This window comes from Plecotus auritus, assembly GCF_963455305.1.
Source record: "Plecotus auritus genome assembly, chromosome: 5".
NCBI classification, from domain to species: Eukaryota; Metazoa; Chordata; class Mammalia; order Chiroptera; family Vespertilionidae; genus Plecotus; species Plecotus auritus.
In genome coordinates this window covers 86,410,088-86,426,504 of record NC_137776.1, presented here as the reverse complement: position 1 = coordinate 86,426,504, position 16,417 = coordinate 86,410,088, and the positions used below count along the sequence as shown (strand labels likewise).

Here is a 16,417-nt window from a genome sequence, read left to right as displayed (position 1 = left end):
CTATCCCTCCTGAATCTTGGTTTCTTCAGCAAGAGATTAGATATACTAGAATTGCAAAGTTAAATCACATAGCACATCTGGAGATTCCTACTATGCCTAGAACATAAGAGCCCAAAGGATTGAGTTTAATTTGAATAACAAAAAAACTATCATTTCTCTATTTCCCCTTTGGACTGTGTCAGACCTACAATGTCATCACAAAAGTTTTTGTTACTTGTTTGTTCTGCCTATCCCTCAACACGCTGTTCACTCTTAGCCCAAATATATAGAAATTTTATGTTCTAATTAAGAAAAAAACTAATTTGTCAGATAATGGTCTGTAATGTATCTCCTTACAATTTTCTTTGAAATGCAATACTATAAACCAGTGGTCGGCAAACTGCAGCTCACGAGCCACATGCGGCTCTTTGGCCCCTTGAGTGTGGCTCTTCCACAAAATACCACGGCCTGGGAGAGTCTATTTTGAAGAAGTGGCTTTAGAACAGTGGTCGGCAAACTCATTAGTCAACAGAGCCTAATATCAAGAGTACAATGATTGAAATTTCTTTTGAGAGCCAAATTTTTTAAACTTAAACTTCTTCTAATGCCACTTCTTCAAAATAGACTCTCCCAGGCCGTGGTATTTTGTGAAAGAGCCACACTCTAGGGGCCAAAGAGCCGCATGTGGCTCGCGAGCCACGGTTTGCCGACCACTGCGTTAGAAGAAGTTTAAGTTTTAAAAAATTGGCTCTCAAAAGAAATTTCAATCGTTGTACTGTTGATATTTGGCTCTGTTGACTAATGAGTTTGCCGACCACTGCTATAAACTATATGAATTTTTCCTTAAAGGACAGAGGCCCAAGTCATCTTGATCATTGGTCAAGATAGTACAGTTTACATTGAGTATACCCCCAGTTGACTTGATGTTAAGGACCAAAATTTGTCACACAATGTAGCATGCCAGCATGCTATAAAGCACCAATGTTCCCACTAAACTGTTTCTCTCCTCACTGAAGTCCACTACTCCTTATTAATGCTGGCTTACTATGTCTGTCACCACTATTTACTAGTGACCAAACCAAAAGCCAAAGAATCATTCTTGTCTTCCATCTGCCCCATCCACTTAACCAGGAAGATCTATCTACTTTACTGCTTCATCAAGTTTAGTCTTCCCTCCTTCCTGCCCTAACCATAGTCCTATTGGTCATCTCTTGATAGAACATAGAAAACACCTTATAACTGCTCCTTAGTTCTTTCTGCCATTCAACCCCAGCTTCACTCTAGAGCCAAATGGTTGTTTTTTTTTTTTTTTTCTTTTATGAAAGGTCTAATCTTGACACTCTCTTACTAGAAAAACTCTATTAGTTTCCCTATTTTCCAGGCAAAATATAATAATTAAAATTCCAGATTATTTTTATTGTCACCATCTCTTGGTTCTTGCTGACTTCCTTTTTCTTAAATGTTATGCCTCAATAATAATAAGCATATTTTAGTTCCCTAGGTACTCACTATTCTATTTAACCCTATTGTGCTTTTGTAAGCTTTAACCCTTGCGTGGGTTTTCCTTCCTAGTTTCTTCTTATGTGTTCTACTTAATGTTTCAGGCTCAACTCAGAGGGTTTTTCCTTTAGAAAATATTTGCTAATTCCTAAGATGGGCTAAGTCCTTCTCCTCTGTTCTTTCAAAGAATCCTGTGTTCACTGTGATTTGACTATTTACCACACTGCATTGATCTGGTTTCTTGATCTGTCAAGGCTTCACGTAGTCCAACAATATTTTAAAGATAAAAGGCATATCTTATCTATCTCCTTTAGGTAAGAGATGGTTAGCTCTGGCTTTCTAGTTTACCAGAACTAACCAGGTTTCATATTTGTTCTCCACCTGTTTTTTTCAATTCACTGGGCCATCCCAGGCCCTTCAAACAATTTATCTTTTTGATAAGAAAGCCAGAGTTAGCTTCTGACATTCTCAACCAAAGAACCTTACTTATCTATTTTGGTATTACAATTTTTAAAAAGTTCATAGCATAATTATGGCTATTTCCACAGTAGCTACTACTGCTCCTGGGGATAAACTGTGGCCTCTCAAATCTTTGATTATTTGAAGCTGGCATATACACAAAAAATATATTGTAGATATAAATATGCATGTAAACATACACATACAAATATCAACTGAAGATGGTTTGACTGTGGTTGGTGGGCACACAGTGTAATATATAGATCTTATATTATAGAAATGTACAGTTGAAACCTATATGATCATATTAACCAATGTCATCCCAATATATTTATTAAAAACAAATAAATATCAAGGACTACAACATATCTTTCTTGATAAAATAACTCCACTCAGGAAAATGTGTCTCTTAATGTGAGGTCCTGAGGGTAATATATTTTTTTTAATATATTTTATTGATATTTTACAGAGAAGAAGGGAGAGGGATAGAGAGCTAGAAACATCGATGAGAGAGAAACATCGATCAGCTGCCTCCTGCACACCTCCCACTGGGGATGTGCCCACAACCAAGGTACGTGCCCTTGACCGGAATCGAACCTGGGACCCCTCAGTCCGCAGGCCGACGCTCTATCCACTGAGCCAAACCGGTTTCGGCCTGAGGGTAATATTTTGTTTTGTTCCCTGATGTATCTCAGACCCAGACAAGTACTTAGAACATAGCAGTTCTTCCAAAATGTGTGTTGAAGGAAAGAATAGATGAAGAAATGAATGAACTAAGTAATTTACTTTTTTAAAAAACAGAATTAAAAATATTGACTCTGTAGAGAGATTACATTTGCCAATGTTGCTCCAGAAAATGCATTTTCTGGGTGATACATAGCTTTATAATTTCTAAAAAAAATGGGCTAACTTAGTTTAAATCTTGACATATTTTTCCAAATCAGTTGCAGAGTCTGAAATCTAGGTATTAAACTCAAGCTTTGATTCCCCAGGAAATCACTACTTATAACTAAACTGACAATTGGTAAACAACCAAACTAGATAGAGGTTTTCATATCTGATTCTTTTTTATATTCTCAGCTATTATTAAACCATTCAATTGTTATTGCAAATAACTCTTTAGGTAAGTTTTATTTTCTTCCTTTTACAATGGTTTTTAAAATATAACAGAATTTTAAAAGTGGCTTTTTTGAGAGAGTCAGAAAAATTCAACATCTAATCCCTGTGTGCTATAGAGGTGATCATTTGCTTTTGTTAGTTAAGAATTACCAAAAATAAAATACATGTGTCTATTTGGCTTGAACAAAACAAATATATATATATATATATATATATATATATATATATATATATATACCAAATGTGGAATCATGTAAGTAGATATAAATCACAACCAGTCAAAATTTGAGCACATACAAAGAAATGAAAGCATGAAGGCAATTTTGAGAGGAAATGAGGAGAAGAAATAGTGCTGTAAGTATTGTTCTGGAATTGAACAGATTTTTCTTAGGGATATTGTATTCAAATATATCACTTGCGTTCTTATGAAACTAAATCTATTCAACTCACCTTCATACAACCAGTCAGCAATCCCATTAAAAATAATCCCTTCTTTTCCAGAAGATGTCAGTCGCAATGAACTGCTCTTTATATCAGGTTGATAGTAGATATTATTTTCAAAGATATAAATCTGGATCAGGAAACATGTAAAACAAACAAACACAACATATTAGGAAACCTTTTTTAAAGCTTTCATATTATACAATAGCTGAAGAGCTGTTTTATTTGTCAGTTTTCCATTTGTCTTTATTTAATGCATATTTTTGTATTGCTTTTAATTATTAATAGTTATTTATTTCCCTATCATATCAATATCAAACTCTCATCTAGAAATAATATGATCCTCAATATTTAAAGTTTTAAACCCATATTTTCAACCACAATTTTTCATCTACTTAATAATCTCTTTCTCTTACTTTAAAATTGGTTTGGATTTGAGATAATATTTTGCATCCTCAAGAGACTGAAAACTATAGCAGATACCATTTTAGTAATTTTAGTAACAGCCAACTGACTGTTTTAAAGGCTTCAAGTTTGTGTCTTTATTTTTACTTTTTGTGGTCAGTGAAATAATATTTACAGAATCTATCTGATTTCTATCTAGCTCCATATACAGATCTGCTGATCAAAAGAAAGGACAATAGAATTTCCTTTCCTTTGATCAGCAGATCTGTATATGGAGCTAGATATACACATCTTCACTATGCCCCACACTATTCTGGAAATTCTTTCCCAAATAGCATAGCAGTAATAATAACCTTGTGCCTGAGAGTTCACGAAAGATTTTTTATTTAAACACATCAGAGAGTCTTCCAAAATAATATCAACAACAACAACAGCAACAGCCCTAATAATGTCAGCTACAAATAATATCAACAAAATAATAGCAACCTCAGGGTAAAATTATTTATAACCACTTTAAAATATCTTTTGTGATAAGTATTTCAAACTGCTGGCCGATGTGATAATATAACCTTCATAGAACCATGTTTCATCCACATATTGAAGGGAATAGAATACTGTCCACCAGGAGCCAAATTGCTATTTTGATTGAACATTCTACTAAGAATGTGAAAGCTGGCCTAGTGCCCACGTGTTCCAGCATGCTATAGGATCATTACACAAGAGCAAATACAGCAAACATAATAGCTTCTGAAATAATTATCTGATTAATTATGAGGCCCTAGATTTATAATCTTGGTGTGCACAGTGATGAAAGCAATGTTAATATCCAGAATATTTCTTTCATATTCTGTTTTGATTTTGAGGATCTGGCAAGCATTTAACAGTTAGAGTATTTAATTAATCATTCCACCACTACCTGACATTTATATTATAGGTGAGAATGTTAATAGAATAAAAAGAATTTGGCAAGGGAGAAGAAAAAATATACAACAGGGTATTTAAAAGTATGGGCTTTATAATAGGGCAGCCTAAATTTAAAATCCCAGTGACTTGGATACTTTTCTGTAGATTTCTAAATCTTAGTCTTCTCCTTTAATAATGTTTATGTCTCATTTTTAGATATCTGTTGTAAGAATAAATGAGATGATGCATATAGCATATATGGCTATTACTAGAAGCAAGGCTGAACGCACTCAGGATAATTTGTTTTAAAATCCTGAGCTTCTTGAAGATTATAAACTCTAAATCAAAACAAAATCTCTACAGCTTCAGCCAAGGTATAAATTATCCCAAACTATTGACCAGTCCTACATGTGATGCTGATGTGAAAATTTATTAAGAGTAATAGTGGAACAGTACTAGCAGGAAAAGAAGGAAGAGGAGAGGTATTAACAAATAATATTTACTGCTTTTGCTTCATTTTTGAAGTTTTCAAGTGATAATAGAATATAGAAATAAAGTTATTATTGAAAGCATATGTGTACACTTTGGCAAAAGTTTAAGACCTATATCTCAGGTGTTGTAAAACTGGATGGAAGTTAATTTTAATGACGTTCACAGTCCCTCATGACAGAAAAAAATATTAACTTTATTCCAGCCATCTAAAACTTAAGTTTTACATCTTTTGTAAAACTTACAAACAATATATGAAATAGTCACACAAAATCATCCTGACTTAGAGGGAATCTCCTCTTTGGATCTGAACCTTCTGATTAGGGCTTGTCAGTAATGACAATTCAGATCATCCACACCCAAGCTGTTTAAGCAAAGTGGCTATTATTATTAGGAGTAGGAGTGACTTAACTCAAAATAAAATTGTTCCAAACCCTCTGCTTTCTGAAGGTAAAAAACAACAACTCTAAGTCAAATAATTAATAAAACCTCCATTATTTCATCAGATGTATTATCCAAAACCATTGACCAGTAATTACATTTACAGTTGAAGAACAGATTGGATGATATTCAGAATCCATAAGAAACTGACATCTGCTTCAATGTGAAAGAACAAACAATATGGAATCAGAATTTTAATGTCATTCACTCAAAGCTGCAATACCAGATATTGTCCAAAAGATCATTTTTTCTGTGGACAAAACTTACTCGCTACCTTCATGAAAATGTGCATTTATAATTTCCCAACCTCTTTCAATTATCAAGGTGTTTCCAAGAATTACATAGTTTCAAATAACAATCACAAACTCTAAGCACTACGTTTGCAATACAAGAGCTGCAACTATTTTCAAGTCCAAGGTGGACACACTGATGAAATTAAACTGGTACCAAATGGCAATCATCAGGGGCTGCAGCTAGTGATCAATCACATTGAAAATATGACAAACACTTATGTCATTTATCCTAATGTTGCTGATTAAACTGCCATAATATTTTGATGTCATTAATCAATTCTTTCAGTGAGCCACCTGAACAGTATAACAAATAGAAATGGGTAGCTGTGTGACCATTTAACTCTTCAATCTATAGAGCAACCCAACTACCCAGTTTTCCAACATTAATTATTTTAATACACTTACAAAATAATTCCAAATGGTAAAGTCATCACTAGGGGAACAGGAAGACAGGAGAAATACTATGTGCTGAATCATGACAAGTTGAGAAATATGTAATAAGTGTTTCAAGAAATCATTCTAATGAATGTGTTAGTCAATATTGCTAATTATCAAATGATCAGGCACATATATAGTTATTGCTGGGTAGAATTTTTTTCAGAGCGAATTTTCAATTTTCTGCCCCCTGCCACAACCACCACCAATGCTTCAATTGTGGAAAGTAGGCATGGAGCAAATTCTTTCCCCACCCCTAGCCAATTGGTAATGGGCATATAGCAAGAAATGAACCCTTGGTGTTAAAGGTCGTTAAGATTTTGAGACTGAGTGACCACAATGTAAACTAGCCTACTGTGACCAGTTCAGCAGAGATAATAACTGATACAAACACAGCAGACTCTCCCAACTTTTAGCCAGCTTAAAAGAACACAAAAAACCAGCAAAATAAAACAAAAATATAGCTGAATATTGGATCTATTTTAACTGAAATATTACTGAAAAGCTATTCTACCCTAACTGATTTAAATGATTTCTCATGATAATTTTACTTTAGAAAACTGAATTATTAAAAAATCCCCAATCATTGTAATGATGTAAGAGAATCTGTAAAGTTACAGTGGAGTTCAGATAGTCTTTGGGTTGCCTTCTACTGTGACTTGTTTTCTGGGGGAAAAATTATAATGACTTTCCCAGATAACACATTCTGGTAGGGATATGGTAAAGGGGTGCTTTCCTATGTTGACGGTGATAAGGGCTAGCTAGCTAGCTTAATTAGGCAAACAGGAAGCGAGGGGAGGCGGGAGGTCCAGGAGGATGGAGGCATTTCTGGCCTGAGCAATTAAAATAGCAGCCACTGTGAACAGCATGGAGCTTCCTCAAAAAACTAAAAATGGAACTCCCATTTGACCCAGTGATCCCACTTCTAGGAATATATCCCAAGAAACTAGAAACACCAATCAGAAAGGATATATGCACCCCTATGTTCATAGCAGCACAATTCACCATAGTTAAGATTTGGAAACAGCCTAAGTGCACATCAGCAGATGAGTGGATTAGAAAACTGTGGTACATCTACACAATGGAATACTACGCTGCTATAGAAAAGAAGGAATTCGTACCATTTGCAACAGCATGGATTGAACTGGAGAGCATTATGCTAAGCAAAATAAGCCAGTCAGAAAAAGATAAATATCACATGATCTCACTCATTTGTGGAATATAATGAACAACATAAACTGATGAACAAAAACAGATGCAGAGACAGAGAAGCATTGATCAGACTGTCAAACCTCAGAGGGAAGGTAGAAAAGGGTAGGGGTAAGTGGGAGAGATCAACCAAAGGATTTCTATGCATGCATATAAGCCTAACCAATGGACACAGACACCAGGCGGGTGAGGGTATGAGTAAGGTTGTAGGGGGCAATGGGGAGATAAGGACACATATGTTATACCTTAATCAATAAAGAAAAGAAAAAATTGAAAAAATAAAATAGCCTTGACCAGAGCAGCTGGGAGAGCCAGGACAACTGAGGGAGGGTCCATGGGAGAGGACTGCATAGATGGGGACTTGGAGATGCCAAAATGCTTTTCTTACTTGTATAGTGGATAGAGAAATGCCACAGGAGGAGAGTGGTGGGGAGGAATACATACACTCACAGAGAATAAAGAAAAGTCACAGGATATCCAGAAGAAGGAAACATACATATTTTCACAGAGAATTGAGGAATGTTGCAAGATAAGGGGAGGGAATGAGGGGGCATCACGTGAGCTTTGAGCTTTGAAACTAATACTATGTAGCAGAGTGACCAATGAGGAAAGCACGGGTCCTAAATTACTGAAGGGTCTAATGAGAAAGGGTCAGGTTCAGACAAAGGGCTACAGCTTTTATAAAACCGGAGACAAAGAGACTCAGGAGATTTGGATTTTTTAGATTTTTTTCCCATTACAGAGAGAGAGAGAGAGAAAGAGAGAAAGAGAGAGAGAGAGAGAGAGAGAGAGAGAGAGAGAGAGAGAGCGAGCAGGCCTTTCCCATTTTGGGGCCCTCCCTAGGGGTTCCCTTTGGGGACACTCCTTCCCAGATGGAGTTTGTATATGCTCCCAATAAACACCTACTTTTATTTTATTAAAGAAATCTGTTAGTCTACTAATTTATTCTTCAACTTCATCGGACAAGGACCCATGAGAAAATCTCTACCCCAAACCCCATGTTTTAACAGTGAAGATATAAAGTGTTATAGCCATATGGGAAAGCAATACAGCAGTTGAAAACAAAACCTATTCTATCTCATAAGCAATCCCTATCTTGGGACCTTGTCTTGTAGAGGAAAAAAGTACCAATCTGTAGAGAATAATGAAGCTTGTGATATTTATTTCAGCAGTGTTTATGATGGCCAAAAAGAAGAGTCAAAGTTAAAACCCATTAAAGTGAATGCCAGGATTCACATTTTGTGATAACATTCAGGCTTTGAGGAAAATAAATTAATGCCACATAAGCTGACTTGGAGAAGTTTCATTGAGATATTGCCAAACGACAAAAGACACAAAATGAAAAAATGATTACAACATGAACCCATTTTGTGCACTAGACAATGACAACACTAATAAAAACTTAGACTGGCAAGAGTCTCACCGACAGATATACAGTGGATATTGTCTATTAGGACTTGGCTTCCTGCCTGCCCTATCTAGTTTTTTATTACTGTGGGATTTTAGAAGCGAGAAATTTACATTTCCAAGATTATCTTGCAAATGAGTCTTTTCGTGTTCTTTGCTAGATGTGTTCTAGTCTGCAATAAGGAGAGAGTTGCTAGTTAGGAATTGAAAGACATTTGTCTATGATAGTGGCTCTGTTATGGCGGCTTCAGCATAAGTGGCTCATTAGTTATTTATAAATAGATAAAAAAGCATGAGGAAACTACAATAATATATGTAATATCTATGAATAAATTATAACTATGGAAGAATATAAACTTGTCTTTTAATATAGGTATATGTGTTGGAAGGTAGATGTACAATGAGAGAGACAGAAATGAAAAACATGTCAAACAGAAAAGGCTGGAAAATACATTAAATATAAAGAAAAGTCGAACAGCACGTCATACCTCAGGTAAGGTAGGGGAGGGTGGGGGTAAGGGGGAGAGATCAACCAAGGGACTTGTGTGCATGCATATGAGCCTAATCAATGGACACAGACAACAAGGGGGTGGGGCATAAGTGGGGGGTGGGGTGTTATGGGGGAATAATTTGTGTTTTTGCCTCCCTGACAAAGTTTATATAAAGTTACAAAAAGAAATTGACAGCCGCCCTAACGGGTTTTGCTCAGTGGCTAGAGCACCGGCCTGCGGACCGAAGGGTCCCAGGTTCGATTCTGGTCAAGGGCATGTACCTTGGTTGTGGGCAAACACCCAGTAAGGGGTGTGCAGGAGGCAGCTGATCGATGTTTCTCTCTCATCGATGTTTCTAACTCTCTATCCCTCTCCCTTACTCTCTGTAAAAATCAATAAAATATGTTAAAAAAAAAAAAGAAATTGACAGCCAGTTTGAAATTGAACTGCCATGGCCTAGAGCAAAGAATATCCTTACATGATATTATTCTACAATGTCATTATAATTTTAGATATTTTACAAAAGCATATTGTACAATTATCCCAAAAAAAACTTACAAACTAATTCTTGGAATGTTTGGCAGCAATTTTTAAAAAAAAAAGGACATGAAAGGATATAATCCCTTCCAGAAGGAATTAAGGCCCTGGGGAGGCAATTGAGCATTCTATATTGGCCCCTCTTGCCTTTTGTGCCAAGAGGGACCCTCTTCTCACAATCCAATTGCCCTCAGCTGTTGCCTGAGCTTTCTGTTCATGCTGAGCTTGAAGCCTCGTGGTGGCTGGTACCATGGATCTGTCTCTCGCCCAATTGTGTGAGCTGGGCCCTCCCTGGAGAAGAAACCTGAGTTCCCCGAGATATGTGATCAGTGCTGGGGCCCCGCCAGCAGGCCAGGGGATCCCAAGGCAGGTGCTGGGCGTGGAGGTCATGGGGGCATAGGCTACCAAGGAGACAGAACTGAACCTCACATCACCCTGCTGGGCCCCGGAGGATGACTGGTTAGCCAGAGACGGGTAAGATTCCTCAGGGAAGGAACAACCTAAGACAGGCACAGTCGCAGAGGGGCCATCAGGAGAGAACTTGGGGATCAACAGAGGTGGGGCACAGACCCTCACCCCCCCAACCTTGCAGGGGCCTGAACCCTCACCCCTTCTGAGGGAGGTCTCCTGCCCCCATGGCTGCTTTGCTTCCCACGCCCAGCTCAGATCGGGACACAGGTGACAGACAGTGACTTCGCCCAGCTCAGATTGGGACCCAGGTAACAGACAGAGACTTGGCCGACAGCAGCTGCCCTATATCTAAATCCAGCCTAGCACCAGGAATGCTCAGGGCCCACTCAAGAATGCAAATAATCCTTTCCACTAATATTTATGGGGTAAACTAAGATTGTTGGTAGAGTATTAAATTTGACAGTAAAATAATAATCAAGCTTTCAGATTAATTTAAATAGGCTAATTGAAATAAGTGAATATTCAAGACAAATTAATTGTACTGGACAAAAAACTGTTCCTAATGTGGTAACTAAAATTTCTATTGGTAGTTCATCTCATGGTAAAATTCCTGAACATGCAATGAAACTAAAGCAGTCATATTTTTGTGCAAAAAAATAAAATTTAAAGTTATCAAGACTGCATTATAAAATTTACAAAAGCCTCCATTAATAAAAAAGGGGGGGGGGTAGTAGGGTAATATCATGTAAGGAAAAATATCCTATAAGTAAATTACATCTAGATAATTTTTACTTTACAAAATTAATTTTCATTTGTAATGCTAACAGCAAAACACCCATGAAAAACACACATGATATCTAAATAAGACAAAGGAAAATAGTTTGGGCAAAAATAAAAAGGACCCCAAATCAAATATATAGAAAAGATTCCCTTATTAACTTTTGGTCGAGAATAGTGTTTGTATATTTTCAGAAAACAACTCCAAGACCATGTGGATTCCTGCAACAGAGAGGGATTGACAGGTCTGCTCCAACCACGAAGACAAGAGGAGAAACAGTCCAGAGATGGAAGACACTGACGACGCCTTGCCACACTAGCAGTCAGCAGCTGTGCATCACAGCAGGTTGCCTAGGACCGAACCAGAGAGGGTCGGACCTGCATTGCCACCATGTGCCCACCATCCAGATATCATTGCTGACATGTACACATAAGGAACTGTTTGACATTGAAACGGGGACTCAGAACTGTTGGACATTGAAATTGGGACTCAAACATTTTTTGTTATTATATGTTTATTTCTAGTCTGCAGAGACAATATTTTTTAAAGGAAAGAAATGGGGGAAAAATAGATACAGAGGCAAAGAAGTATTGAACAGACTGTCAAACTACAGTGGGAAGGCAGAGGAGGTTGGGGGGGGTGGGCTGTAAGAGATCAACGGAAGGACTTGTACGCATGCATATAAGCATAACCAATGGATAAAAGACACTGGTGGGGGGCAGGTAAAGGCATGTACTGGGGGGAAGGGGAGGTCAATGGGGAAAAATAAGGAGACATATGTACTACTATTTGTAATACTTCAAACAATTAAAAAAAGAGAAGAGTATGATATCAAATAAATAAATAAATAAATAAATAAATTGATACAGCCTTTTAAAAAGGAAATTTGACAAAATCTAAAAATATTTAAATATGTACATACCTTAACACAGGATTTTCATTTCTAGTAATTTATGCTACAAAAAAGCTTGCGTTGTACAAGCATATTTGTTGTAGCATAATTCATATAAAATTTTTGTGTAAGTGAATATTCTGTTAATAAGGAAACAGTTAAATAGATCATGACATCAGGATACTATTGAGTCATTGCAATAAGAAAAGTATTCATGGTATATTGGTAAATTTAAAAAATACAGTAAAGTATATAAATATCCAACTTTTATAAACTAAAATAATTCATATATCTAAATGTATATATTTATATATGTTTATTAAAAGTCTAAATGTATTGCTGTATAAGAAAAAAATAAAATACTAAAAAGACTTGATTACATTTACACTTATATGTAAACTATACAAGTTAGTATATTTATAAATAAAGTACCAATATTAATTTCAGTGGTAATAAAAATGATGACAGTTATGCAGAAATTAGTCTCACATGTGGGTTACATGAGCAGGTGTTTAATTTTATTTAATTTGAAACAAATGATAAGAGTGTTCCAGAACTTAGAGCAGGGTATTTGAACCCGGACACTGTTACCGTTCAGACTGGATATTCCCTCATTGTGGAGGACTGCCCTGACATTGTAAGATGGGTAGCAGATCCCTTGCTTCTACACACTTGATGTGTGACTACCAAAATGTCTCCAGACATTGCCTAATGTCTCCTGCAGCGGGCAAAGGCAACATCACCCCCAGTTGAGAACTATTAATTTTGAGGTAAATAAGTATTCTTTTTTTTTACTTTAAAAAATATCATGTATATTAGTAGTTGGTATACAATACTTTGTCTGGCCCTACATTCAGATAACCATATCATTGGCTTCTTTTGGCTCCTTTTTGTCCTACCAACCATATTTAACCTCATCATACTCTCTGGTCCAACACTGGCTCCAAAATTTGTGTGGAACCTTTGCCTTTTACTTTACCAGAAACAGACTTTAATTTCTAATCATAACAGCTGATCAGTTTCTTAAAGAATTTAAATTATACTAAACATTTATTATTAAAATGAATTTACTGTAACATTATTTTGGAAATAAATGACACAAAAGGAGATTTGCAGTTACTTAGAGTCATTAGAGACAGATGTTATTGTGTTTCAATAAGAGAGAGACTTTCATTATAGAAATAGTATTAAAACATAATTATGCATGTATTTGTTTTTTATCAAAAGAGTGTAAGAACAGGCCATCTTGAACTCCACCGTACACATTAAAATTTTACAAGATAGTTAAACTTTTTAATAAATAAAAATTATTGAAATATTTAAGCCATATTTCATTATTGGACCTGGTTCCCTTGAAATTGAAGTAAAATTTTACTTTTTCAACAATGTGCTATATTTTAGTCTAGAAAACAGTTTGAGCAATTCTTTAAAGTCTTTAAGTATAAAATAAATTAAAAGTTCTTATTTTGATTAATATTAATTAGATTCTGTTGGTAACATGAAAGAATATAAGTAGACAAAAATAGAATATTTTGGTTTTACAATTAGAATGGCTAAAAAAAAATGAGAGCTAATAATAAGTGTTGACAAAGATCTAAAGCAGCTGGAACTTCCTTGTACTTCTGGTGGGAGAGTAAATTGGTACAATCGCTTTGTATATGTCTGTAGGCTTTTACAAAAGCAGGACTGCATGACTCCATCCAAGGTACAGATGCCTCTCAACTTACAATGGGGTTATGTCCAGAAAAAGCCTTCATAAGTTGACAATATCATGTCAAAATGCATTCAATAGACCTAAGCTATTGAACAGCACAGTTTAGCCTAGCCTACCTTAAATGTGCTCAGAACACAATATCCAGAAATCACTAATAACACAATACACTGGAAAGTATTGGATGTTTACCCTCATGATCATGTGTCTGACTGGGAACTATGGCTTATTACTGCCATTGCCATCATCATGAGAAAGTATCATAATAAGAAAAAGATGAAAATTCAAAATTCAAAGTACATTTTCTACTAATGGAGGTCACTTTTGCACCATTGTAAAATTGAAAATTTGTAAATCAAGCCATCATATGTCCAGGGACTGTCTGTATATAGCTAACACAAATGTATATAAAAGATGTCTAAATATCCATATAGATGACATATCTGTATATACCTAACACAGATATATATGGACACACACACACACACACACACACACACACACAAACAGGGTGTCCCAAAACATGTATACACAATGTCTGTAGATTCTATTACATTTTGAAAATGAAATGTATTTTAGTAAGCAATGCCTTTATAATTATTCAAAGTGTGTATACATTTTTTAGGACATCCTGTATACGTGTGTATATATATATTTCAGGAGACATATAAGAATGCTTATAGCAGTGCTATTTATAATAGCAAGTTAGGATGTTACAAGTCAGGATAATGATTATCCTTGGAAAGCAGTAGTGACTGGTAAAGGGCAGAGCAAGGGCTTCTGGGATATGAATAATGTTATGTGTCTTCTCTGGGCGTTATGTGGATGGGAATGTTTACAGGATTAGCTCTGCATATTTGGGGCATATTTGTTAAACTTAAAGAAAAAATATTATGCAGAATTTTAAATTACTAATCATAATTAATTTAAAATATCACCCTAATGACTATCAGTATATTAGTAAAAGCCACAGCGTATCATTCAACTGTACAAAAATTGTATTTCCTTAATTTACCAGTATGCAATAAAGTCTGAGTGTCCATTTATATAATGCAAAGTAAAGCTATGAACACAAGCTAAATAGTTTGATTACCTCTGACATTTTGACTTTGAAAAAATCTCTGTGGGTTATTGGGCACTGCTTTCATTTACCTGCAGGATCATCACTGAGATATAGAACAACTCAGTCAAATCATTCATGTCACCTTTGCACCAGGACCTGACATTCTGGAGATGGAATCACTATCAGAGAACTCCCATCCTTTGACATTTGCAATTATTCATATCAGGAAGCCCTTTCAAAGAGTTTTAAATACCTTTACAGAACATTATGCATTTTCAAAGAAGTGAAATATAACCCTTTGTCTTAAATTCATAATTATGTAAGTCACTTTCCAGTTCGAAAGCCCTTTTATCCATACTTTAATTTCAGAAGAAAAACTGATACCAGATAAAAGTTAGCGAAGAGATAACTGAAGACCAACTCTAATCAATGAAGTGTAACAGCAGACTCTCTTGGCTACATCAGTCCATAAATCTCCTTTAGAACACTAGAAGACCTTATGATAAATAGATCATCTTGATAATTAAAAATAATAATACAAGTATTTATGAGCCTCAAGTATTAAGCTGGGATTCATAGAGTCATCACATTTTTATATCATTAAAATATCTGTATATACATATGTATATGTTTCAAAATGAATCCCTTTCCTCCTCCACTCTCTTTTCTTTCATTTTTCCTTTATCACACCATTTTCTTGCCTTCTTTCTTTTCTTATAGTCCTCCATCATAAAGTGAATATGTAACTGTCATCCTTTATATGCTAGGCACTGTGCTAAGCCTGCGGTATATAAAGACAAAGCCTTACAATCGAATGAGATTTCTAATGCAGGCACATACAAATCACTGTCGATGTGCAGGTAAAGAACAATAAAACCAATATATGAGAACATTAATTTAGGGTAAAATGTTACCACATAATATGTGTCATGGCAGTAGAACTTAAGATGAAAAATAAAAATAAAAGCAAAAATGTACAAAAATGGCATTTTCATCAGAAAGACATGGAACCTAACCCTGCCAGTGCTCTTTTTACAATCAGGCAATGAACTTCCTTAACCTCTGATACTTACTGTCCTCATTTATAAAGTGGTGGCATTAACACTCTCATGGTGGTCTATAGAATTAAAGAAACCAAAATTCAGGTTATGGATATTATCTATGTACCTGCACATATATGCTCAATATTTAAATAATAATAATTGAAGCTAGTAATGGCCCTTAAAGGTATTATCATAATCTGAGGAGAATCAAACCTTCTTATCAAGTTACCCTAAAAGGCTTAAGCATCTGAAGATGGTAGGTTAATAACTTGATCCCCTGTTTCTCCAATCAGCAACATAGTGTACATATTTTTTCTTATTTGACCATTCAGTTCTAATTTTCCTTCTTATTGTGGAGGATTCTTCTATTATGTGAGCATCGGGGGAAAGTAGAGCCTAATCTCCATTTAT

At 35.5% G+C, this 16,417-nt stretch overlaps 1 protein-coding gene across 5 annotated transcripts in view; it reads right to left on the bottom strand.

Moving 5' to 3' along the window:
• Positions 1–16,417, bottom strand: part of DPP10 (dipeptidyl peptidase like 10) — a 728,831-nt gene that overhangs the window by 98,821 nt on the left and 613,593 nt on the right. For all 5 annotated transcript variants that reach the window (XM_080667876.1, XM_080667877.1, XM_080667878.1 and 2 more), the window contains one exon: positions 3,508–3,628. In XM_080667876.1, coding sequence (XP_080524002.1) covers positions 3,508–3,628 — 121 coding nt within the window. The remainder of the gene's footprint in view (positions 1–3,507; positions 3,629–16,417) is intronic.